Here is a 24,447-nt window from a genome sequence, read left to right on the forward strand (position 1 = left end):
CACATACCTTTACGGGCGCTAAAGAATCCGGAAGAAAAAATAACCTGTGTGGCGGTCGGTATATGGAAACAACAACCGGCGATGATGTTTACTCCGCTGCTTACTTGGGCGCGCTTCATGTTTTGCTGTGGAAAAGCTCAACAACTGACCCACCTCATGCGTCGATGCGCACGTAAACGCAATACTCAGTTATTTATTGGTCACTCTACAACTGCTGCACCACCGGTGAAGGGAGATTCGGTTTAGGTTCAGTAAAACTAGTAAAACCTCGGAACGACATCGTGATTTGATTGAAAGATACTAGCCCTCATAGCCTACTACTGATTATCGGTTGCATCGTCATCCACGCAAAGTTCAATGATTCAGTGGATCGACATAGCAATTTCGAAACCATTCTAATAAATTATGAATGTCTGTAAAAAACACGATGACCCTTGCATGCTCGATCGTATTATTTGCATCCAATTTACTGCCAAACGAAAGTTCAACCTGTGCCAGGAGGTACGTAAACAACTCACACGCATGCACTTGTACTCATGCCATACGTCCTTGCCACCGGGCAAGAACTCGGATCGGACAATGCGGAGGAAACTAGTTCCGATCAATGTTCATAAATCATCACGGCAGAAGATGAACAGTGGGAAATACAAAAATGACAAACTGATTCTGATATTGAAGGTTGTTTGGGCGTATTCTGCAAAAGATCCTCACTCGGGGTGTTGTGAGGAGCCCATTGATTAAACGTTGATGAAGGATGACATTTCACCTCACGCGGGATATTTACGCTCTGTCTCAGACTTGCACGGGGACAATGAACACACAACCCACCTAGCAACAATGGTCATTATGGACGTTGAAAGCTGAACTTCGGTGTCTATGAAGGGGAACTTTTTCAGTTTAATCTTGCTGTGCTTGTTTATTGCGTACCTACACTATAAAATTTTAGTCGCCACTGAATCAAAGACGATTTTAGCAGTTGCAAACGTCGCCATGTCAGATCCAGTAAAGGTTGTAATCCCGCTTAGTTTATAATGCCGATCAATCGGGGCCATTAATAATTAGAACTTGATTACGAATTTAAGTCGCAATCGCGGGTTGTAAAGTGTAGGCGAAACCATGATTTTTGCATTTAGACGTATCGGAAGCGCAATCAACCGCATTCGATTGTTCTCCACCTCATTATACCGGCTCTTAATCGGAACACCTAACTGATAAGTCTGGGATTCATAAAAATAAAATTTCAAGTTTCATGGTTATAGAACCGATTTTTATTTTCGGTTTTATTGCATAATGTTCGATAATAAAGTGATTTATGCTGATTTATGGCTCAATGCAACGCACGATAGAAGTGCATGGGCTGGTAGCTCTAAGTAACAGATGTCAAGCTTGTAGACCAGACTCGTAATAAAAAACTCAAAATCACGTATTGTTACAAGAAATGACGGAAGCTTTAAGACAAAGTTCATGCCGAGTTAGGCTAGCAACAACTGCTGTTAGTGCTTGGCAACAACTGCAAATCGGCTCAGAGAACATTTAGTCATCATAATTCACTGGAACTGATTTTGGCACAACAAAAAGCGTTCAAGTATTTTTCACTTTCATGACTTTTAATTTGCAGTTTAGAGGTTGGGTTTCGCTTTTTACGCTTATAACGGTTATTATTACTTGATATTTTAACTTCAAATCGAAATTTAACTGTCAAATCGAACAATTCGAAAAAAGTTCCAAAATCTCAAAAATGTCATAAATCGTGAACATGTTGAAAAATTTCAAAAATGTCAAAATAAAGTACCGAAAATACCAAAAATGACAAAATCGGAAAACGAACAGGCAAAAATGTCCAGTGACAAAAATGAAATAATAGATTAAAATTACAAATGTGACAAATATTATAAAAATGACAAAAAATAACAGAATAACTGACAGCTTTGACATTTCCGAAATTTTGAATCGTTCTTAACGTATTTAACCTTCATCGCATCCTCAAAAAAACTTACGTTGTCAATACATGCTGTAGCAGTATTGCTAGTAAAATTCAATGGTGAGCCGTTCGTCAGATATTCAATCAGTGTGGGGTGAATATCTTTTTTCACAAGCAAGGTAGCGCCTTGCGGTCTTCAGAAGAGTTTTTTCCAGGAAAATTTCCTATAAATATCATGTATTGATATATTTTTAGGAGCCAACTGGACATTTCTATAGAAAAAGTTTTGAAAAAGTGCTTTTTCCCATATAAAATCGTATGGAAACTTTAAAAATCGGGCGCAAATCGGGCGTTTCACCGATCGATCTGAAAAGTTACACAGTTGTTATAGGACCCATAAGGAATACGAAGAGTGATTGATTTAGCCTCGTGTGACTTATTTAGCTATTCCCCATAAGATCACTCTAAAGATACCGTTTTGTGTCGAATGAATCGAAAAATAGTCGACTAGGATAAAACTCTGTCAAGTATCGTTTGCCTGCTAGGAATATTTGTAGACCGTCATTTACAAGATGAAGCTCGATTGAAGGAGGATGTGAAGATATGAGAGATGTGGACATTCTGATAAAAAACCATTCAAATATTACATAACGCGAAATTTGGCAATTTTCAATACCCACCCACCCCCGCGTAACGCAATTTTACATGTTTGCCACACGCAATGTAACGCTTCGCTGAATACGCCCCCACTCCTGAGCGCGTTATGTATTATTTGAATGATCCCTAACCACACGTCAATCTACGACCGAACATATAAAAGTTTAGATAATAATATAACTTTTGGCAGCCTAGTATAAACTAGAGTGCCTATATTATATACTAGAGTGTCGCCACGTTGTCTCGGGAAATATTTTAAATTTGGCACCCCTGACATCTAAAGCTGACAACACTGGATGTGTTTTGACTTTGAAGTGATCTTTCGTATGTTCGCATTTTAAGTTGGAAAAAAGTTTCAAAATGAAGTGCTGTGCCATGTTCTGTACAAACAAGACAGCAGTTGGATTCAAGAATGTGGGTTTTTTTCGTTTTCCTGTGGATGACGGCCTGCGTGATCTGTGGAGAAAATTTTGTAAGTTGCCGGATAGTTACCAGATTACGGCAAGTTCCCGGTTGTGTAGTGTATGTGAACCTACAACAGCAAATAAAAACGTGGTTTTTTGAGTTGAAAAATAAAAAGCTGTGTATAGAGTGTTGATAACAATTTTGTGCGCGAAAACGGTTATTGCGCAGTAGGATACAAGGTGAAAAATGGACATTGACGACGAGGATGGAAGAGGAGGTGAGGATCCTCGCAAGGAAATAATAATGAGAGAGAAACGGAAAATATTTGATAACATGGCAGACACACAAGAATTGGAAAATGAAACAAATTTATTCAAGAAAAGTAAAACGAATGCGACATCAGTTTCTGAACTCAAGAAAAAAAACGCCAAGGAAGGAGGTAAGAAAAATATACAGACTGGATCGACGACTACAAACAAAAAGACAAATAAACAAAAGGACAACTCGGACTCAACTTTTAAAGACGATTGGATCAAGAACACTATTTTCAAAACATTTATTATAGAGAAGAAATGCGTTACAGAAGCAGATGGCGGCGCACGAAAATTCCCAGAAAGACTGCCACATCCCATGGAAGTTGCGAAAATATTATTCAATATTGGTGCTAAAAATTACAAAGATATGAAGTCAGTTGGTAGGGTTTGATTCCAAATTGAATTTGCCAAACCGAAAGACGCAGAACAATTGATTAACTCGAAAATACTCACGGAACAATTGGGTTATACAATGTTCGTTCCCGCAAGATTCAAGGAAACAGTTGGTGTGGTGCGTAATGTTCCCCCTTCTCTTTCGGATCAGGAAATCGTTGAAAATTTAAACAGTGGTTCTATCCAAATTTTCAAGGTAGAACGGATAACAAGAAAAATAGGAGAGGGAAATTTCGCACCAACTTATACAATTAAAATTTTTGCTAAAGGGCAGCATCTGCCAAAATCGGTATCAATTTATGGTATAAACGCAAACTGTGAACCGTACATTTTCCCTCTGAAGGTGTGCCGTAAATGCTGGAGATACGGGCATAGAGAAGTTTTCTGCAAAGCCCGAGAATTTCGATGTTGCAACTGTGGTTTAGAGCACGAACAGAAAATGTGTAAAACAGAAATTTTCAAATGCGTAAACTGTGGTGGAAACCACAAAGCGACAGATAGGGATTGCCCTGAGAGAGATAGACAAAATAAAATAAGAGAAGATATGGCTTACAACAAGACATCGTATTTTGAAGCTAACAGAAAATATCCTAAAGAAACCAAATCTGCACAAATCAGACTAAACATGATAAGAGATTTCCCACCGCTACCACAAGAACAGTCAAACATAAACAACGATGATACAGAACAACACAATATAGTTTCTAGCAATAACGATGAAAAAATTTAACAAAATAATTTTACCCAAGCAGATTTAACTAAAATCACACTACAAATTAGAAAAGATTTAACAGAAAAATTTAACCTTAACCGCATATTCGAAAGAATCAAAAAAAATACAAAATACAATATTCCAAAACACAGAAAAAACCGATACAATAGAACAAGACATACTACTCATTTCAAAAAGCAATGAACTAAATGCAATATTAGATCTCACAAGTGAAAATACAATAAAACAATAACCAACTTCAATCAAATCAACAAAATTTATAACTATTGAAAAATAAAAAAAAAAAACATTAGAAAATTTAAAAAAAAACATTAAAAATCAAAAAAATTTAAAAAAAATATTAACGTTTTCCCCCACTTATAAGAAAACGGAAACACTTAACAACGTAAATATAATGGATCACGCTAAAATGAGGAAACTTACAATAATACAAAACAACATAACTAGCATCAGACCAGCAGACACTCGTGAGATGATTTTGGAACTTCTAAACAGGGAAAATGTAGATATCGCAATACTTAGCGAAATTTGGCTTAAATCAGGAGAAAGCTTTAAATTTAAAGGATACAGATTTTTGACAGAAACCAGACCACAGGGTTACGGAGAAGTAGGCTTTTTGATAAAAGAAGAAATAGTATTCAAACAACTTACGCTCCCAAACTTACATCCAATTGAAGCTATAGCAATTGAAACAACTAACACATCACCAAATATACTATTATTTTCAATTTACATACCACCCTCTCCGATAAACAACAATGACATCAAAAACTCCCTAAAAACAATACTAAACATAATAGAAAAAAATAATAAACCATGTTTACTAGCAGGAGACTTTAACGCTCACAATAAAATGTGGAACCCACATCATGCCAACTGCCCAAGAGGTGAACTGTTGGAACATTTTGTAGAAAACAGTAACTTGATATTGCTCAATGACGGTTCTAGTACACTTATTAAAGCTTCAAACACTATACCCTCTGCAATAGACCTATCATATGCTTCACCCGAAATTGCCGGTAAAATTGAATGGAAAGTTTTAGATGAAGAACTCTTAAGTAATCATAAAATTATAAAAATAACAGTTGAAAATGCAGCACCAAAATTTAAATATAAAACATCATACATCAATAAAGTCCAAGTAATAGAAAATCTAAACAAATTACAGCCACAAATGAAAAAGCTAAATATACAAATTATAAAACAAAACATTGGACTCCAAAAAAATGGTGGGCAAAGGATATAAGTAACCTTCTGAAATTAAAAAATGCAAAACTAAAAGAGTTCAATAGACATCAAACGTTTGAGAATCTACTAGAATTCAAAAAAACTAGGGCAATATTGAAACGAGAGATAAGACGGGAGAAACGAAAATCGTGGAGAGAGTTACTCAACACTATTAATCCTGATATGAGCCAAAAAAGTCTGTGGAGCACCGTTAAAATGATAAGTGGTGGAATGCCGCTTAAAAACAACTTACAGTTATCAAATGATACAAAGTTGGCCACTGAGTTTATGGACCTAAACTTTCCGACGATAACAATGATTTCGTTGAAAATTTAAGATCCTCGGGTAACATCCAATCTGATGAGATAGTGGTTTCATTTGACGTTACGGCCTTATTTCCTAGCGTTCCAGTGAATGAAACCCTAAACCTTTTAGAGGACTGGCTTCTTTCCCAATATTTTGGTAATACTTGGAAAAAGAAAGTTGACAGTTTGTTGAAACTTTCACACCTTTGCATGGAGGAAAACTACTTCACATTTCGTGGTAAATTTTACAAACAGACTAAAGGGGCACCAATGGGGAATCCTCTTTCTCCTTTTCTATGTGAGCTCTTCATGGCAAATATAGAAAGTACATTAGAGAAGAGGAACATCTCACCAATTCGATGGTGGAGGTATGTGGATGATATTTTTTGTATTTTGAAAAGGGCGGATCTTGAAACTTTTTTTATATCCCTTAATAATACCCATAAAAATATAAACTTCACAATTGAAAAAGAACTTAACAACAGACTCCCTTTCTTGGACGTCGTTGCAGTCAGAAAGTCTATGGACTTGGAATTTGAAATTTATCGGAAACCCACGAATACAAAACGGGTAATACCTAACACTTCAAACCATCCCTTCCAGCATAAAATGGCATCTTTCCATCATATGATCCACCGCATGGAAACTTTACCTCTAAGTGAAGTAGCCAAGCAAAAGGAACTGTATATATATTTTCGAAATTGCTAAACTTAATGGCTACAATGAAAGTATCATTCAAGCCATTATTGATAAAAAGAAGCGTGCTTCAATTCGGAAATCTTTTACAACACTCACCCCAATAACAGAAGATCTGAAAAGGGTAGCCGTTGAATATGACGTTAATTTGACACGCCCACTTTGTTCAAAATTTAGAAAATTTGGGATGGATATTGTCTACACTAGTAGAAATACCCAACTCAAAACAAAATTGGGGTCTACCAAAGACCCTATTGATACCCTGAACAAAGCTGTAGAGTTGCATGCGGTCACTGTGACGTGGTTTGCATTGGACGGGCTAGGCGTGGCCTGGGGATACGTTTCAGGGAACATTTCGCAGAGGTGACAGGGGCGGGTGGAGTTTCAAAGGGTGCCCCACCATACCTTTTCGGATCGGGGGTTGCTGAGCATATTTTTAACGAGGAGCATCCACTGGCTTCGGATAGCATTCACCTCCTCCGCCCCGTTGGTGATTTATGGAAACTAGACGTAGCTGAGGGTTTGGAAATTTGTAAGCAACACTCATGCACGCTTCTCAATAGAGACGCAGGTGGTCGCCCCTCATGGCTGTTCAATCTGCTTCCCAAAAACCCCAGACATGGTGCGGTGGGCAGTCGACCGCATGATTCCCTACCTAACTCCAATTGGGTGTGCTGGATTTTCATTTTACCTACTACAAGTGAAAAACAGGATTTGCGCTTTCCTCTTTGCCGGTCCACATGGGCACTGAAAAGGACTGTGCGTCACAGTCGAGGTGTATGTTTGCGGACTGAATTTCAATATTTGTTTCCAGAAAAGGATTGGTGGAGTGTAGCGGAGATCGATAACTATTTCTTTGATGGACATAATTGTTACCTCTAAAAACATTCAAATACCAAATTTGGTTGATTGGTTCTCGAGCAATGTGAAATTCGTGTTTCATTTGTATGGGACCCCTCCCTTGTAGAAGAGGGAGGGGTGTCAAACCATTTTGGATATGTTTGCTACCCCTAGAAACATCCACCTACCAAATTTGGTTCTATTTACTTGGTTAGTTCTCGAGATGTGCAGAAATTTGTGTTTCATTTGTATGGGACCCCTCCCTTGCAGGAGAGGGAGGGGTGTCAAATCAACATGGACATATTTGCTACTCTCAAGGGCATCCACATGCCAGATTTGGTTCCATTTGCTTGGTTGGTTTTCGAGATGTGCAGCGATTTGTGTTTCATTTGTATGGGACCCCTCCCTTGCAGAAGAGGGAGGGGTCTCGAACTATCTTGGTCACCTTTCCCGGCCCCTAAAACTCATATATACAAATAGTTGTAGCATCAATCGATTATGATATATAAAGCTAGTAGGGTTATAACATGTGGATCCACTTGGTCTCATTAGACAGGTTACTACGTTGATCGCGCGGTGTAATCCAAGATGGCGGCCTAAATTATGATCACTTCAAACATTAAAGCTTTTTCATTCCTTTTTACAAAAAAAGTAGGAGGGTGGTATTCAAGACACGACCGCATGACGTTGACTACCGTATTCTTAAAAAAAAAAATATTCCATTGAAGCAAATAGTAGAGGGAATTGCAACGCTTCTTTTACAAAACTTCTGTAACAAAATTTCGAGGCTCCAAAAGGTACCAGTTTCCGATTATTCTCGTCCAGAATTCCAGCCATTTTAGTATTTTGCAGTAGCCATTTATTACTAACAGCCACCAGCATAACGGGTGAAACCGGCACGAGATGACCGGTACTATTTTGTCTTTCCTCCTTTCAGCTGCTTACACCTAGCGCTGTCGTGAAATTAACATCAACATAAACATGCATTTTTGCAAGGTTTTTTCCGCTAGCAACAGCAATTGTAAAACATAAAATTCAACTAACCGCTTCTATTATAAAACTGCAAGGCACCAAAAGGTGCCAGTTGCCGATTTCTTGTTTACTGGTTTCCGTCCAGAATTCCAGCCATTTTAGTGTTTTGCAGTAGCCACCAGCATCACGGGTCAAACCGGCACGAGATGACCGGTACTATTTTGTTTTTCCTCCTTCTAGCTGCTAACACCGAGCGTCCGTATGTATCCGGTACGGTTTAATAATGAAACTGATGGGGTGAAATGTTCGAACGATACGTTTTATACCAAGGCTTCGTCAGATAATTAGAAAAAGGGAGGGGCTACATAGATGATGGAATGGTAGAGACAAATGTTTCTTGAAAGCTGCGCCGGCCGCTGTCGTAATATTAACACCAACACAAACATGCATTTTTGCAAGGTTTTTTCCGCTAGCAGCAGCATTTGGTAAAACAGAAAATTCAATTAGCCGCTTCTGTACCAAAATTTCGAGGCACCAAAAGGTGCCAGTTGCCGATTATAGTCTCCTGGTTAGTCCGTCCAGAATTCCAGCCATTTAAGTGTTTTGCAGTAGCCATTTACTACTAAAGCCACCAGCATTACGGGTGAAACCGGCACGAAATGACCGGTACTATTTTGTATTTCTTTCTTTCAGCTGCTATCACCTAGCGTCCGCATGTCACTGGTGCGGTTTTGGAATCAGAATTATGGGGCGCCGGCCGCTGTCGTAAAATTAACACCAACAAAAAGATGCATATTTGCAAGGTTTTTTCCGCTAGCAGCAGCATAAACATCGGAAACAGAAAGTGACAACAACAATAACAACAAAGTCAGATCGATTGTATCCGTTAGTGTCGACTGTGCTTGGGAAGAGAGGTAGTGATTGGCTGCGCGGTATGATTTAGACAATCGATATTAATTACCAATTTTTCAATAGTGTATCTCAAACAATAGTTTGTTTTTGTTACATAAATTTAACCGTAAAAGAATTTCTGATCGATTCATGCCAAAACCTCGAAACCTGATTATAGATGACTGCAAAATAAGCGCTCAAAACCTGACCACTTTTCTCTGGTTTTCCCTGGTTGAATTACTAGATTTTCAAATTCAGGGGCCTAACTTCGATATAGACGTTAGTCAACGTCAAAATGCTACTTGTAGTACTTATATATGTATATGTGTATATGTGTGTATATGTATATATGTATGTATATGTGTATATGTATATATATGTATATATATATGTATATATATATATATATATATATATATATATATATATATATATATATATATATATATATATATATATATATATATATATATATATATATATATATATAAGTATATGTATGTGTATATATATGTGTGTATATGTGTATGTATGTATATATATATATGTGTATATATATATATATATGTATATATATATATATATATATATATATATATATATATATATATATATATATATATATATATATATATATATATATATATATATATATATATATATATATATATATATATATAAACACATAAAAATGCTGCTCTGTCTGTCTGTCTGTCTGTTCCACATAGGCCTGGAAACTACTGAACCGATCGGCGTGAAATTTTGTATATATGAGTTTTGGGGGCCGGGAGGGGTGACTGGGATGGTTCGAGACCCCTGCTTCTTTTGGAAGGGAGGGGTCCCATACAGTTGAAACACAGGTTCATGCGCATCTCGAGGGCTAGCCAAGTAAATGGAACCAGGTTTGGCGGGTGGATGTTTTTGGGGCTATCAAGTGTATCCATAACAGTTTGACACCCGTCCCTCTTTTGAGGGAGAGGGGCCCGATACAAAAAAAAACACAAATTTCGCTCAGCTCGAGAAACAATCCACCAAATAGAACCAAATTTGGCATGTTAATGTTTTTGGAGGTAACAAGTATGTCTTTAATGGTTCGACACCTCTCCCTGTGATCAAGAACGGACGTGAAAATGTTTCTCGTCGGAATTTTTCATCGTTTTTTCAAGTTTTTATAAGTTATATATTTTCTATCTGGAAAAGGAATGTGTCTACGTTTATTGAATGAAGGCCGCTGTTGTTTCGGTGTGAATTCCGAGTGTTTGATTTGTTGTTGTTGTTGTTGAGTTTTAAGATTATTATGGCTAGAGATATTGATTTGAATCGCGATGAAGTGTTCCGAGGGTTGTCGAGTACGGTTGGGGATAGTGCAATAATGTCGAAGTATTTTATTTAGCCTTTCCGTCGCGTAATCGTTATATTTTAAGTGCAAAGGGTGGAGTAAAAGGTAATACGAAATGTGGCGGTCTCGTATTATCGGTGAGAGTGACGTCAATATTGAAATCCGTGAAAGATTCGTGCAATTTCGTGGCTAATTTGTGAGAGCTGCATTTCTTTTTCAGTGGCGGAGCACGTTTCCCGCTAGCCCTTGCCTTGTCATAAGTGTGTGTCAGTAAGTGCAAGGTGAACAAGGAAAAGCGAGAGAAGTGCGAGTGCAGGATGACCGTTGCTCTTGCGTGCGGCACTTTCTCGCACTTGCATGATGGTTCAGAGAAGACGCGGGAATCAAAGGAAAAGTATAAGTGTTAGTGACATTTTGCCTGTGTTTTTTGTTTGATTTGCATGGCAAAAGGGAAGCAATGTTTTTTTTTTTTTGTTTTTTTTTTCTCTGCTTTCATTTTGAGCAGTTTTATGCCCTTGTTTTATGATTTTTCTAGCTTTTGAGTAAATACTGAAACACATAGACAATTTTCAATTTAATTAAGTATAAATCTTGTCGGTCAGCATGGCAAATAAATTTTGATTGCGATTGTTTTGGCATTTTGTTGAATCTAATTAGTGCTCGGTCTTGTTAGATATGCATATTTGCATTTTTTAAATTTTCTAGCTATGAATGCATGAAACTTTGCCAGTTTTTCATACTCAGTAGGTAACTTCGCTTCATTATTCAAGAAGTAAGTGGTAATCAACGCGAAATACCGTGTCTCCGCGTATGCGTCGGTAAGAGGGAATAGAGCGGTCGCGCATAACTTTCCGGGGTAAACGTGTTTTCGGCCCAGGTGAGCTTTGCTCAACTATGGATTTTCGGTGTGTTGTGACTTCCGAGGTGTACCAAACCATTTATTCGCAGACTGTCCACCCGTAGGTTCTATTTAAGCACGCAGTGATTCGGAGTAGGTTCCGTTCGTTCGATTAATATCGTAAATAATTAATCGCGACAAAACATCGTAATTAATCGCCACCAAATATCGCAATTATTTGCAATTAATATCAGGATTATACGCGACTCGTCTGTCAACGCACACATCCTTCTTTTTCTTTCTTTTTTCGTTCGTTTCAAACGGCGATGTCCAAGCAAATAGGCCGTTTTTGAAGTTCTCTTGCTGACCGCTTGCAGTATGTGTTGAGGGCCTATATATTTACTTTTTTCTTGTTTTTGGTTAATGCATATATGGTTGCTTCGTAACATTGTGTAGTCAGCTGAGATAAATCAATGAGAGATACGTTTCGGTAGTTGCATAATGACTTCATAAACAGATCTTCGAATATTTGAGTCTGTCTTGATTAGGTTATAGGTCCGGTATCCTTGCGTGCGCTTTATTTTTGCGGTGTTACATCATCAACCGGAATGAGTTCGGATCGCGTTATGATTTCCGTAAAAGATATAATGAACTCGTACGCGCGATATTTGGTATTATGAACCCGGTATTAGAACTCAGCGCATCGTTTACCAAAACGAAATCTGCTGCAAACCTTACCCTTTTCTCCAACATCCCAGTGATTTCTCGTGGAAGTGCAGAGGTGTTCTCGGCTTCCAATAAAGCGAGTATCACGTCAACATATTCCTATACACACTCCTTCTTTGACCTGCATTCGGATGCGGCCGGCACTGGTATTGCCTAATATAAAGATTAAGGTCACCAGTTTTTACACATTGAGGATGAATGTTAATCCCAAGCATCATCTATTGGTTCTCTGTGTAATTACAGCTGATCTGGCAATAACGGAGTAGCAACCGCGGGCGGTCAATCATGCTCATGCTCATGCTCATGCTAAACTTTTCGACGATAACAAATGAACTAACATACACACCCACACAAACAAAAAATATAATTAAAATCTCGATCTCAGAAATCAATGATATTATCAATTCAAAAAAAGACCACTCTACACCAGGACTAGATAACTTTTCATTTTACATGTTTAAACGATTAAACTTAAATTTAAAAATTAGAATTACTGACCTTTTGAACGAAACAATTAAAACCTGTGAAATTCCCCCAAAATGGAGACAAAGTAAAATAATACCTCTTTTCAAACCAGGTAAAGATATGAATTTGCCAAGCTCTTACAGACCTCTCTCAATATATTATTTAAATTAATTAACTGTGTCGTCAAAAACAGATTATCAAATTATCTTGATCAAAACAATATAATTCCGTCCAACTCATTCGGTTTCCGAAAAAATACATCTGCAATTAACTGTGTTAACACAGTAATATCACTAGTAACTCAGGCGAAGCGAGAGGGCGATATCCTCATAGCTACTTTCTTGGACTCAACAAAAGCTTTCGACAATGTCAATATAGACATTCTTATAGAAACACTAATTACAGAAAAAGTTCCAGTAGAAATAATAAACTGGATCCACTTATACCTAAAACACCGACAAACGACATTAATATCGAATGATGGCACCGAAATAGTTTCTGTAACAAACAAAGGTTTACCACAAGGTTGCCCTTATCCCCGATACTATTTAACATTTACACTAAGATCGTGCACGAAGTCGCAAAGGATGAGGAAATCCTTATCCAATTTGCGGATGACTTCACGGCCATAGTTACAGGATATAATGATATGATAGCCGCGAGTAGAATGAACATATAAATGAAAATATAAAAAAAAGAATATACCGTTGAGCAAACAAAGAGTCATAGTCACAGAAATAATAAAAAACGTATATAAAAACTGGTACCTATTATATACAGATGGATCAATCATAGACACAAACGTTGGATTTGGTTATTATGACCCCCAAGAAAAATTTCACATAGTGGTAAACTGAAAACAGGTTTCACTATAATGAATGCCGAAATTGTCGCCATAGTGGAAGCATTAAAATATGCATCATCAAAAAATTTGAGAAAAATAGTTATATTCACTGATTCAAAAAGTGCCTGTACATTGTTGTTGAACCCCTTCCAAACAGACAATAATCTCATCAATAAATTACTAAATATCATAATCCAATCAAATTTTACAACTGTTCACATACAATGGATACCGGGTCACATAAATATAATGGGAAACGAAAACGCAGACACTGCAGCTAAATTGGGAACTACAAAAGACGAAATAGAAGATTACAACTTTACAAAAGATGATACACTGAAGATATTCGAAAACGAAATCCTGAGGATGTGGCAGGAACAGTACACATTTAAGTCAGAGGAAAAGGGTAAATTTCATTACGAACACGCGAAACAAATATCTAAAAAGCCATGGTTCAGAAAAATGAACTTAAATGGAAGAGAAACTATAACTATGGGAAGAATAAGGACCGGACACACAGCTACTAAGGACAGACTATTTATAAATGCGAGAAATGTAATCTGACTGAAAACATTTACCACCTTTTATACAACTGCCCAGTTTATAACCATATTAGAAATAAATACAGTCAATTAAAGAATAATATTCCACTAAACCAAATATTAAATAAGAAAAAAACACAAGATTATAAAGCACTTACTGAATACCTAAGCAAAATAAATAAGAATGTTTGAGACAGTTGAAAAAAGGGATTAGCACCTACATATCAATTTCCAATGAGACTTGTTGCAACTTTAACACTCAATGCACAACATGAGAAATTCGACATTTGCTCGCGCACCAAACAATTAAATTGCCAACACACCTAATATCCACAACACTTGGCTTTATGGATCTGACGGTCTGAGCCAAACGAAACCGAGAGAAAAAAAAAATTGTAATTATACTAATATTTCCGAATATAGTTTCATTTTAGGAGGAGGATATATATGTCGCCTCATACACACTTAAAACTGGATCTCGAGCTCGGCAACTTTGGGTTCAACCGGTATTTCAGCAAAAAAATGCCGGTTGCCGACAGTTGTCAGATCATTTTGCCGAGACTTCGTCCAAAAAACTAAGCTTGACGAATGTCGTCTCTATTTTTTGCCGAATTTATCGTTAAACATTGTTGATGCCGAGGTCAGCAAAAACATTACTGGTATCTCGGCACAAATTTTACTCGTTGCCGTGTTTCGGCAATACAGCTGTCATTCTCATGAACGAGTTGCCGCCATTTTTCTTAGTGCTAGTTTATGCGTGTTACGGGTGAGCAAACAGGAATCGGATACAAGTTTGGCTGAAATGTGTGCAATTACAAGTGTTTACAATCCGGTAGCAGAAAAAAATGTAGTACAGTTTGGGGGGAAGTGGCTGGAACTTAAAAAGTGTAGTTTCAAATCGTGTGAATACAATATTTTATTTGTTTTAGGGATAGGCATTAGACGTAATTTTAGATTAGATGTTTAGCTCAATGCCCTACTGGCGAGCAAGATAAAGATAAGTATTCAAGATTTAGTATGAATAAATTTCTTTACTTACTAAAACTCATCGAGCTTATAATTTATCTTTTGAAAGAAAACTACCTGATTCACAGCAAAACTATTTTCTGCGATTGGATTCCACAGAAAAAACGGCTTTTTACTGTGCCGAACATTCAGCTTATATAACCGAAAGGTCGTTAGATTGGTTTGCCGCTTCTCGGCTGTATTTGCCGAGAGCACAGTCAACTGTGTACCGCGATTCTCGGCATAAAATGACATCTGTCAAATATTGGTTTTCCGAGATTCTCGGCAAAATAGATTCAGCCTAGATGGTTGCCGAGCACAAGGCTGTCCAAATCTCGGCACAAACAATACCGAGATTCGGCGAAATTTTTTAAGTGTGTATAAAGGTAAAATTCTGCGACGATGGACTGCAGTTCCGGTGTACGAGTTCGTACCTCAGCTTGTAGATTTGAAGATTGACTACTCAGATACAGAAAAACAAGCGCAAGACCTTTCTTCAGGTGTAGAGCTTAATCTAGACTCCGAAGTTCCAGTTAGATGTTCTCATTTCAATGAACATCAAGCAGTATGTGCTAAAACAAAACGATCATACTCTAGGTATTAGCTATTGAATGTTTTTCTATGTATTCTCAAAAACAATTTTTGTCTTAGTCGCATCAATGTTTTGAATCAGCAAGTATTAGACCTTAAAAAACGCTGCAAAGGCCTTGAAGGCATCGTGAAACAACAAGAGCAGAAAATTGAAAAGCAGAACACGATTCCGGATCTGGCTCTCGAAGCACTGAACGAAACGTTTAATCCCGATCAAGTTATTATGTTATTGAATGAGAAACGGTTTCCGAAGCAGTGGAGTGACAACAGTATCACAGAGAGCTTGTAAACAAAGTTTGTTTGTGGAACGAAAGGATACGAACATCTGCGAAAGACATACCCGCTTCCATCTGAACGAACCCTCCAACGAAGAGTGGAAGACTTAGACTTCAGAACCGGTATACTAAACGACACCCTAGATCTGTTACAGCTTAAATTGAAATCGATGCATCCAGATAATCTTGATTGTGGGCTGGTCTTTGATGAAATGTCCATCGAAGAAGCAAGGAGCTACTGCATTACGGATGATATGTTCTATGGCGATATTACCATTCCAGGCCAAAGTGGAATCGCCACTCATGGTCTCGTATTTATGCTAGTTGGTATAAGAGGCAGGTGGAAGCAAACCGAGAACGAGCTGGAAGAAATCGCTTTTGAAATTATCCGGAAAGTAGAATCATTTGGAGGTAGGGTCCACTTCCTTACGTCGGATTGTGGCCCGAATAATAAAAAGTTATGGAATTGTCTAAACCTTAAATTCCATAAGAACGTTGCTATAAGGAGCGAAGCCATTGAGCATCCTACAGATTCTTTGAGAAAATTAGAAGTTATACCAGACGTCATTCATGTATTCAAGTCGGCTGTACAAGGATGGTTGAAAAATGCAGTTATATGGCTGCCATCCGATATTGTTGAATCGAACGGTTTTTGTACAAACCCGGTCAGCACACAGCATTTGACAGATCTCGTTAACTATGAACAACAAAATTTATTAACAACTGCACATAAATTGAGTCTTGAAGGTGTTGAATTTCAAAAGATAAAAAGTAACTTCGATGTCATGAAAGTTGGTACTTCCGAAAAATATTGCAACCGAGACGTAGCTGCAGCACTTAGATTTTTCAGTCACGCTACGCACCGTCCAGAAATTTTACCAACAGCGTATTTCATTGAAGCATGTTCGAATTGGTTCAGTTGTCGAAAAACAGATCAGAGAAATTGGCATTGAGTAAAAGTAAGTTTTTTTTTTTTCAAATATTGCTTGGATATGTTTCAATTTATTTGTCTTTTCAAGAAAACATTAAAGTTTATCAAGAAACGTTGCACTTCTACCATTTTTTCAAAAAAATGATTTTTGAAATTGAAGTAGGTTATAACAGGCAATGGAAACTTTGGCAAGCATCAATTATTCTTGTCACAAACTCGATACTTCGCTTGCAGGATCTGTTTTTAAATGAAAAGGGCTACAACTTTCTTCTGACTTCACGTTTCACGCAAGATTGTGTCGAAAATTTATTTTCGCAAATCAGGATACGACAAAAAAAACCTACTGCTTTGCTATTTAGAAACCTTTTAAAATCCATCAGTATTTCACAGTTTCTTAGTGAAATTTCTGGATCATCTTATCATCCAGATGAAAGGGAGTGGCTTATAGATTTTCCATCACATGTTAGAAAACTTAGCCAGAAAAAAGCTCGAGAAAAGGTAACCCCACCAACAAACAACTTAACGAAGATAGGGGAACTTGCTGCTCTGGACATAATTGACCATACACAAAAGTGCGTAGTGTATCACATTGCGGGTATGATTGTTTATAAAGTTGCGAAATATGGCGCAGTATGCCATAAATGCATCGAAAAATGCTTAGCCACGTCATCCAAATGCCGTTATAACAAGCTTACTATCTTGAAGGATTATACCGGTCATTCATTGGTATACGTTAACGACGAGACTTTCATATTTTTCTTAAAGCTAGAGATCGTTTTTAAGAGTGAGATGGAGCATTCTAATAATGGAAATGTTTTCGAAACAATCGAATATCAATTGGCATATATTCCGGCCGAACACTTGATTCCGTGACATAATCTAAAACGAAAGCTCATCAGAAGATTTCTGTATTTTCGTCTGAAGATACATCAACCTAAAAAGGTTCATAAAAACAAACTAGACAGTAGATCTATGGCTGTGTAGTACGGTGAGCAGGGTTGATATTTGTTGACACTCTTGAGTGAAAGTGAAAAAAAGCATCCATAAACGTTATTTTTTTACAATCCTTTCAGAGTTCTCCAAGACTCCAATCAAGACAACAAAATCAGTTTATCAGTTGACAAAGATTGTCAAGGCATCGGTCAGTGTCAGTGAAAAAGTGTTTCGGTGAGGTTCATTTTGGTTGAGTGGACTGTTTGTTTTTTTTTTCGCTTTGAAGTGAAGATCATTTGGTTGGATTTGTCGTCAAATTTTATTCTGTAACCGTGAACGATGCGCGCGATCTATTTCATCTGAGTATAACAGCACGTTACTAGGACGAAAATCTAGTGTATCTGAAAGAGTGAAAATGAAAATGAAAGAGTGAAGTGAAAATTGAAAATGATTGGCTGTAATTTTCGAAGAATTTTGCTGGGGAAAATGGCTTTTATCAGCACTGACGGTGAGGCTAGCTAGTCATTTATTGTTATAAATGTAAACTACAGAAAGAGCAATTAATATAACTAAATATGAATCACATTTTATTGTTGTTTCTTTATTAGACACATCACATCCCAATATTTAACAACTCTAGTTTTCATAGAAACTCACTTTGTATCTAAGAGAACATTTATATATGTACGTTTCGGTGGGAACCTGCTATGAAACGTTGCCAATATTGTTACGTTCACTCTGTAAGTAGTAGTTGCAAAGCGAGTCATTTAACTCAAAATATCGTAAGTTCACGATTGTCTTCTGCATTCGGCTTCTAAAGTTAGATCGGACGATCTGCTCTATAAATTTCTGTAGCAGTTACACATCAGAAACTCGAAAAGTTCTTCCTTCGTCAACTGATTCTACAAAAATAACACAATACTTATTTTCATCATTTTCCCTTTACACACATTTGACAGGTCTCTTGCTCGATTGAAATGACACTGACAAATAATTGTTCGTCCAATTTTGACAGTGTCGTCACTCTATATAATAATATAGGCACTCCAGAATAAACTACTTTTTCTACAAGCATGTTTGAAAGTATGCCACAAAAATTTCCTCGCTAGTAAAATTTTCTTCAACCATTCACCAAAGTAGGTCACCTATTTGCTCCGCTACAATCTGCAAATTTGTACCTGTCAAAACACAGAAAAAGAAAACACCTGCACAACCTGTTGCTATCCTTTGTCTTGACCTGTGTCTGCGGTTGCCCCACATCGACACGCGCCGAGCGTAAAACAGAACCGTTTCCTTGGTGTTCGGCAACGGCGGAATTGTTAGCAGAAATAACCAACCTCGAAAATTTTCACTCGGCAGTGGATAACCAAAGGCTTCGAAAGTGTGGCGTGGCATATTTTTTATCCCATTTATAAACATCTGAAATGGATCAAATTGTGGAGGAAAGTGGTGAGGATTCGCAGGCTCCGGAATCCACCTTTGAGGATGATTTGATCCCGAAGGATATCTCTGATGAGTTTTTCGAAGAGATCTGCGCTAAGGCGAATTTGGTAATAACAAACTGGTCTTAGCTTTCCTACATTGAAAATATTTTTTTTTTGCTTTTCCTGTAGACCGTGAAAGATTTGCAGGGAAACCAGCAGTATGCTTTGGCAGAGGATTTCCAGAAAATACTACTAACGTGTCAGCAGCTGCGGCAACAACTGCTAGATGAACAGGAGAAGATTGGAAGAATGCAGGGCGAAGTGGCGGCTGCTGCTGGGAGGGTTGCCCAAGCAATCTCAATTTCTCAACGTGATCAGGATAAGATTCAGGCGCTGCGATCGGAAATCGAGGAAGCCTGGAAGCGCGCGGATGCGGCCCAAACACGAGAGCAGACGGCCCAAGAAGCGATGAACCAGATGCGCGAGAAGCTGGAGAAACTGACTGTCGAGTCAGACCGACACGGCGACAAGGAAGATGAGTGAGAATTCGGTTTGGGTGCGCTGGCAGAAATCGGTATGATTGAGTTTGTGTTTTCAGGGTAGGTGCGGCGATGGGTAAGCATAAGGAAAGTATTTTGCGCGAACGCGACCGCCTGTTCGCGGAGGTTGAAGAGCTGAATAGACGGTTACACATTCAACGCGTTTATGTTGAAGAGTTGGAAGCGAAACTAGGCGATTCGGAAGCGAAGGTTAAGGAGCTGTACAAGGTATTGGATGAGACTTCCAACGAAGCGTTCCGGGATAAACGTATGCTGGAAAATCTGCATGCTCAACACACGGAGGTGACGGCTGAGCTGGCGACAAAGACGGATGAGGCTCAGCATTTTAAGGCGCAGGCTGAAGCCAGTCATAAGACCACGTTGCAGCAGGGCATGCAAATGGCGGCGATTCGTACCACACTGGAGCGGCTCACGACAAGTAACAACCTGCTGCAGGTGAAGCTAGCGAAGGCTCAGGGAGACTTCGAAAACATGGTTCAACTGAAGGAGAAAGTAACTAACGAACTGAACACCAAAGTCAACATTCTAAAGCTGAAAGAGGATGAAAATAATAAATTTAGACTGGAGAATGCCAAGCTGGCTAAGAGCAAGGAGCTGCTGCAGAAAAAGATACTGACTATCGAGACGGCGAAAAGTGCACTGGATCAGGAGGTGGCGAAACATAAGTAAGTTTTGCGAGTATTACTAAATATTGATGTATTTTTAAATTGACCCATTTTCGCTAGGAACACCATCGTCACCTTCGAGAAGGAACGCGATGCTACCAAAAAAGCTTTCGATATGGCCAAGAAACAAACCGACGCAGTTCTGCGAGAACGTGACCTTACTCGGAAGGATCTGATTAAGTCAAATAGTAAGTGTGTGTGTGTCGACTTATTAAGCATCCGTCATTTCAGTTTGATTTGCTTCTTTCAGAGACCATCTCGGATTTGATGGATCAAATTGTGTTGTTAGAGAAGCAGCAGAAGACGTTGGAAAATGAAATCAAAGCGCACCAGGGAGTGGCACAGAAGCAGAGTATGGTTCTGCTGAAGGTTGAAAAGGATCGGGACCGTAATGCGGAGGAGGTTCAAAATCTTAGTGACAAGGTGGAGCAAATGAACGAAGATGTTCTGTACAAGCAGAATCAGATCCTGGACCTCCGCGAGAAGCTCAAGGAAACCGAAACCAAGTTGTTCCAGTGTCAGAATTTGTTGGAGCTGACACGGGGAGAGCGAAACATCTTCGAGCGCGATTTGGGCATCTGCATGAAGGATAATGAAAGCTTTAAGGATCGACTAAAAACGTCAATGCATTCGGTAAATCAGCTGAAAGACGAAAATACTACCAAGGTTTCGGAGCTGTTCAAAGCGAACAAGACGATCGATAAGATCGAGAAGGAAAAGCAATCGCTCAAGACGGAAGTTCAGAACATTTCAATTGCACTGCAACACACCAAGTCTGAGCTAAGCGAGAAGATGATGGAAAATGCGCGGTTGAACAAAACTCTAACAGAGGATGCAGCCAGTATGGTTCGACTTAAGAAGCAGCTGGACGGAGCGATCAACGAAAAGGATTTAGTGAAAATGCAACTAACGCAACGAGTTGAGGAAATAAATAATTTGATGGAAAAGTGCAATATGTTAAATATGGCTTTAGATCGAGGTGAAAATCAGTACCGTGACCGTCTGGACGATATTCGGTTGCTTAAGATCGAAATAAACAATTTACGATCGCAGCGTAATTTACTGGCAAGAGGCTTGGCAAATACGGCGGACATGCGACAAGAGGTGCTGCAATTGAACCGAGTGCTCAATCAGGAACGTGTGAAGGCGAGGGCTTTGGAGGATGAGATGCTGACACCGATGAATATCCATCGCTGGAGGAAACTAAGCGGAAAAGATCCGGAGAAGATGGATCTGATTGTGAAAGTTCAAACCCTGCAGCGAAGGGTCCTGTACCAGGCGGTCACCGTATCCGAACAGGAGAAGACAATCGAGGAGTCCGGAAAAGTGTATGGCGAGTTGAAGGAAGTGGTCGAGAAGCTGCCCCATCACAAAATGAAGGAACAGCTATGCGCAACGCAGCGTGCCCTCACAGCTAGAACGAAGAAGTTGAAGGCTCTGTCGGCGGAGATTCGCATCAAGGAGAATGATAGCAAAAGTCAGGAGTGCATGGTTGAAGAGCTGAAAAAGTCCCTGATGGAGACAAAAAAAGAGCTGGTGAAGGAGGTAATTTGGTAGGCTTAGGATTTATTTGTATGTTTATTTTTCTTGGGTATTCTAGAAACGTGAAAAACAGAAGCTTGCACAATCGGTGCGTGGAGCTCTTATTCCAGGCTTCCGGAGTGGTGGGCGATCACAGTCGCACCAAAGTGAGGTCATCGTTATCCACCAGCGGAACAGTCGTAGTGGTGGTTACCGTATTATGGGATCCGGATTTAAAGCCATCTGCTAACGGTGAGAACAATGGGTAAGTTTGATGATGAGTTTGCGGATCTGTAAAAGTGATTGTGTTTACCCTGTGTCGCGATTCATCCTACTCACGTTTCAGGTGGAGAAACTTTTTTTTTCTGCGTGTATCAACAGGTCGCGATCAAATACTTTATATTTCCTATTCTGCAGTGGACTGAGGAGTGACAAATAAACATTTAAAATCGTAAAAACACGTTTCATCTTTACCTGTTGCACGCTGTGAGGTAAGCATGCGGAACAGAGAAGTAAATAAACTAATTCTTTTGTTATGTAAGATGACATGCTGTATGACTTATTGTCTAATCTTATACTACACATATGCAGTTCCTTACCGGGGTCGAATAAAATAGTGTTGTCCACTATCCGAAACAAAACAAAAAAAAATCCCAACTCATCAAAAATAGGTATATTCAGAACAAAACAAGTTAACTAGAAGCTTGCTGTGCGGAAATTCCTCTTACACACTCAAACCCTGTCCAAAGGCAATAACGCGTAGAAGTTATATCCAATTTAGTTGATGAAACGAGACGACGACGCGAAGGTGTTGAATAAAATTCACCTTCTCACAACCTAAGCAGAAATGGTGATTGTCGATGCAGCGAAGGTTTGTGTTGTCGTGGTTGCCACATGACACAAACAAAAGACCGCCTGATCTGACCGCCAAAGCATCTCGACTTAACGTCGGTCACCGTCAATGTCTGCCGTGTTTAACGCCTCGGTTCGGCGCCGATAATTCAAAAGTCATCAAATTAACACTGTGAAGTTCAAGTTTTTCAATTTCTGCTAGCGCTGCGCTTGGAATAGAACCATGGCCGTGCTTCGAGTTTTTGTTTGGTTATTTTGAAATATAATATCAAATTAAGATATAATATTGATTCTAGAATTAACAAGTTTTTTTTATGCAACTTTGCTTCGCCATTGAGTGAATGTTGTTGTAGGAATATTCTAAACTTACTCGTCAAGCAATTTCAATTAAGGACTGCAACGATTTTTGTCAAAATTTGTTGATAATTTGAATTACCCAGAGAGAACACTTCAATAATATTTTGAAAGTTTATTTTGAATCCTTTGGAATATCTTCTTCCTGCTTGCACAACAACTTTTCCAGATCAGGACTGCATATTACATTGCTGGTCTAAATATTTGTTTGGTAATTAACAGTCTATTTTTTAGACAAAGTCTAGAATTTCTATAGATGAGAAGATATAATATATACTTTAGAGTTCCAATCAAAATCGATTTTTCGAATATCGTTTAGCGGTAGGGCTCAAAAGTCTTCTCGAAAAAAAAGTCTCCATGCAAAATTTCAGCTCGATTGGACATCAGAAACACGTGCCTCAAAGCGGTCAAAGTTTCTTGAAAAATATCAATGAAAAGAGCGTAGATAGTAATTAATACATGAAGTTTTTTTTCATCTATAATTTATTTGACACGGCACAAATACAATTTAATGTTTAACGGCGCCAATTATATCTGGTAGCTTACTTTCTAAAGTATCTTAATAACTAAAAGCAAATTTTTTATCCTCGCTGCCGACTACGAGCTGAAACTAAATCTAACCTAAAGCTAGAATGTTTTGCATTAAAAGCACTGATTTGTTGTTTGATGGTTTTCCATTGCCATAGGAAAGCAGCATATTGAATATGTTCCGCTGCTGGGCCAAGATATTACGGACTGGCATATTTGGTTGTTTCCATCGGGCCCTGAGAGTATCGTGCGAGTCTAGTTGCTGTTTCCGGAAACGGGGTCTTAACGTGTTCTTGTCGTTTGGTTGGATGTAGGCGGAAGGGAATAGGATTAAACAGGGGCGTGGATGAATTTCAGGAAAACGTATATAAGGGACATGTAGGATAGGTCACGGCTCGCCAAGACATCACGAACAGGAACAGCCGGCTGCCTACTTTCGGCCTGCAGGGAAGCTATTAATTTAGACCTGGCGTCACGGTGTACAGGGCATGACCAAACAACGTGCTCTATGTCGTGATAACCTTCACCACAGGCACAGATACCACTCTCCCCGAGCCCAACACGACGGAGATGCGCGTCAAATCTATAGTGATTGGACATAAGCCGGGACATCACGCAAATGAAATCCCGACCAACATCCAACCCCTTGAACCACGGGTTCGTCGATACTTTGGGGATTATGGAATGTAACCACCTTCCC

General features: G+C 38.7%; 2 protein-coding genes across 3 annotated transcripts; both read left to right on the forward strand.

Moving 5' to 3' along the window:
• Positions 1-17,051: 17,051 nt before the first annotated feature.
• On the forward strand, positions 17,052-17,783 carry LOC129724744 (uncharacterized). The gene has a single exon (XM_055679891.1). It carries the CDS (start codon positions 17,052-17,054, stop codon positions 17,781-17,783), a length of 732 nt encoding a protein of 243 aa, XP_055535866.1.
• Positions 17,784-18,990: 1,207 nt separating this feature from the next.
• Positions 18,991-22,516, forward strand: LOC129731210 (cilia- and flagella-associated protein 58). 2 transcript variants are annotated; one of them, XM_055691045.1, is made up of 7 exons: positions 18,991-19,393; positions 19,457-19,806; positions 19,866-20,492; positions 20,553-20,680; positions 20,743-22,037; positions 22,093-22,278; positions 22,395-22,516. In XM_055691045.1, exons 1-6 carry the CDS (start codon positions 19,268-19,270, stop codon positions 22,261-22,263), a joined length of 2,697 nt encoding a protein of 898 aa, XP_055547020.1. In that variant the 5' UTR covers positions 18,991-19,267; the 3' UTR covers positions 22,264-22,278; positions 22,395-22,516. The 2 variants fall into 2 exon arrangements, with proteins under 2 accessions (XP_055547020.1, XP_055547011.1); XM_055691036.1 differs by having other exon boundaries at positions 22,360-22,509.
• Positions 22,517-24,447: the final 1,931 nt, after the last annotated feature.

Source organism: Wyeomyia smithii, chromosome 1 (assembly GCF_029784165.1).
Source record: "Wyeomyia smithii strain HCP4-BCI-WySm-NY-G18 chromosome 1, ASM2978416v1, whole genome shotgun sequence".
NCBI classification, from domain to species: Eukaryota; Metazoa; Arthropoda; class Insecta; order Diptera; family Culicidae; genus Wyeomyia; species Wyeomyia smithii.

Bases quoted from the DNA above. Each gene is read 5' to 3' on its own strand.
- LOC129724744 (XM_055679891.1), top strand. From the start codon at position 17,052: ATGATTTTTGAAATTGAAGTAGGTTATAACAGGCAATGGAAACTTTGG.
- LOC129731210 (XM_055691045.1), top strand. From the start codon at position 19,268: ATGGATCAAATTGTGGAGGAAAGTGGTGAGGATTCGCAGGCTCCGGAA. The intron at 19,807-19,865 runs GTGAGAATTCGG...TTGTGTTTTCAG, and splicing joins CACGGCGACAAGGAAGATGA to GGTAGGTGCGGCGATGGGTA. The intron at 20,681-20,742 runs GTAAGTGTGTGT...TGCTTCTTTCAG, and splicing joins GGATCTGATTAAGTCAAATA to AGACCATCTCGGATTTGATG.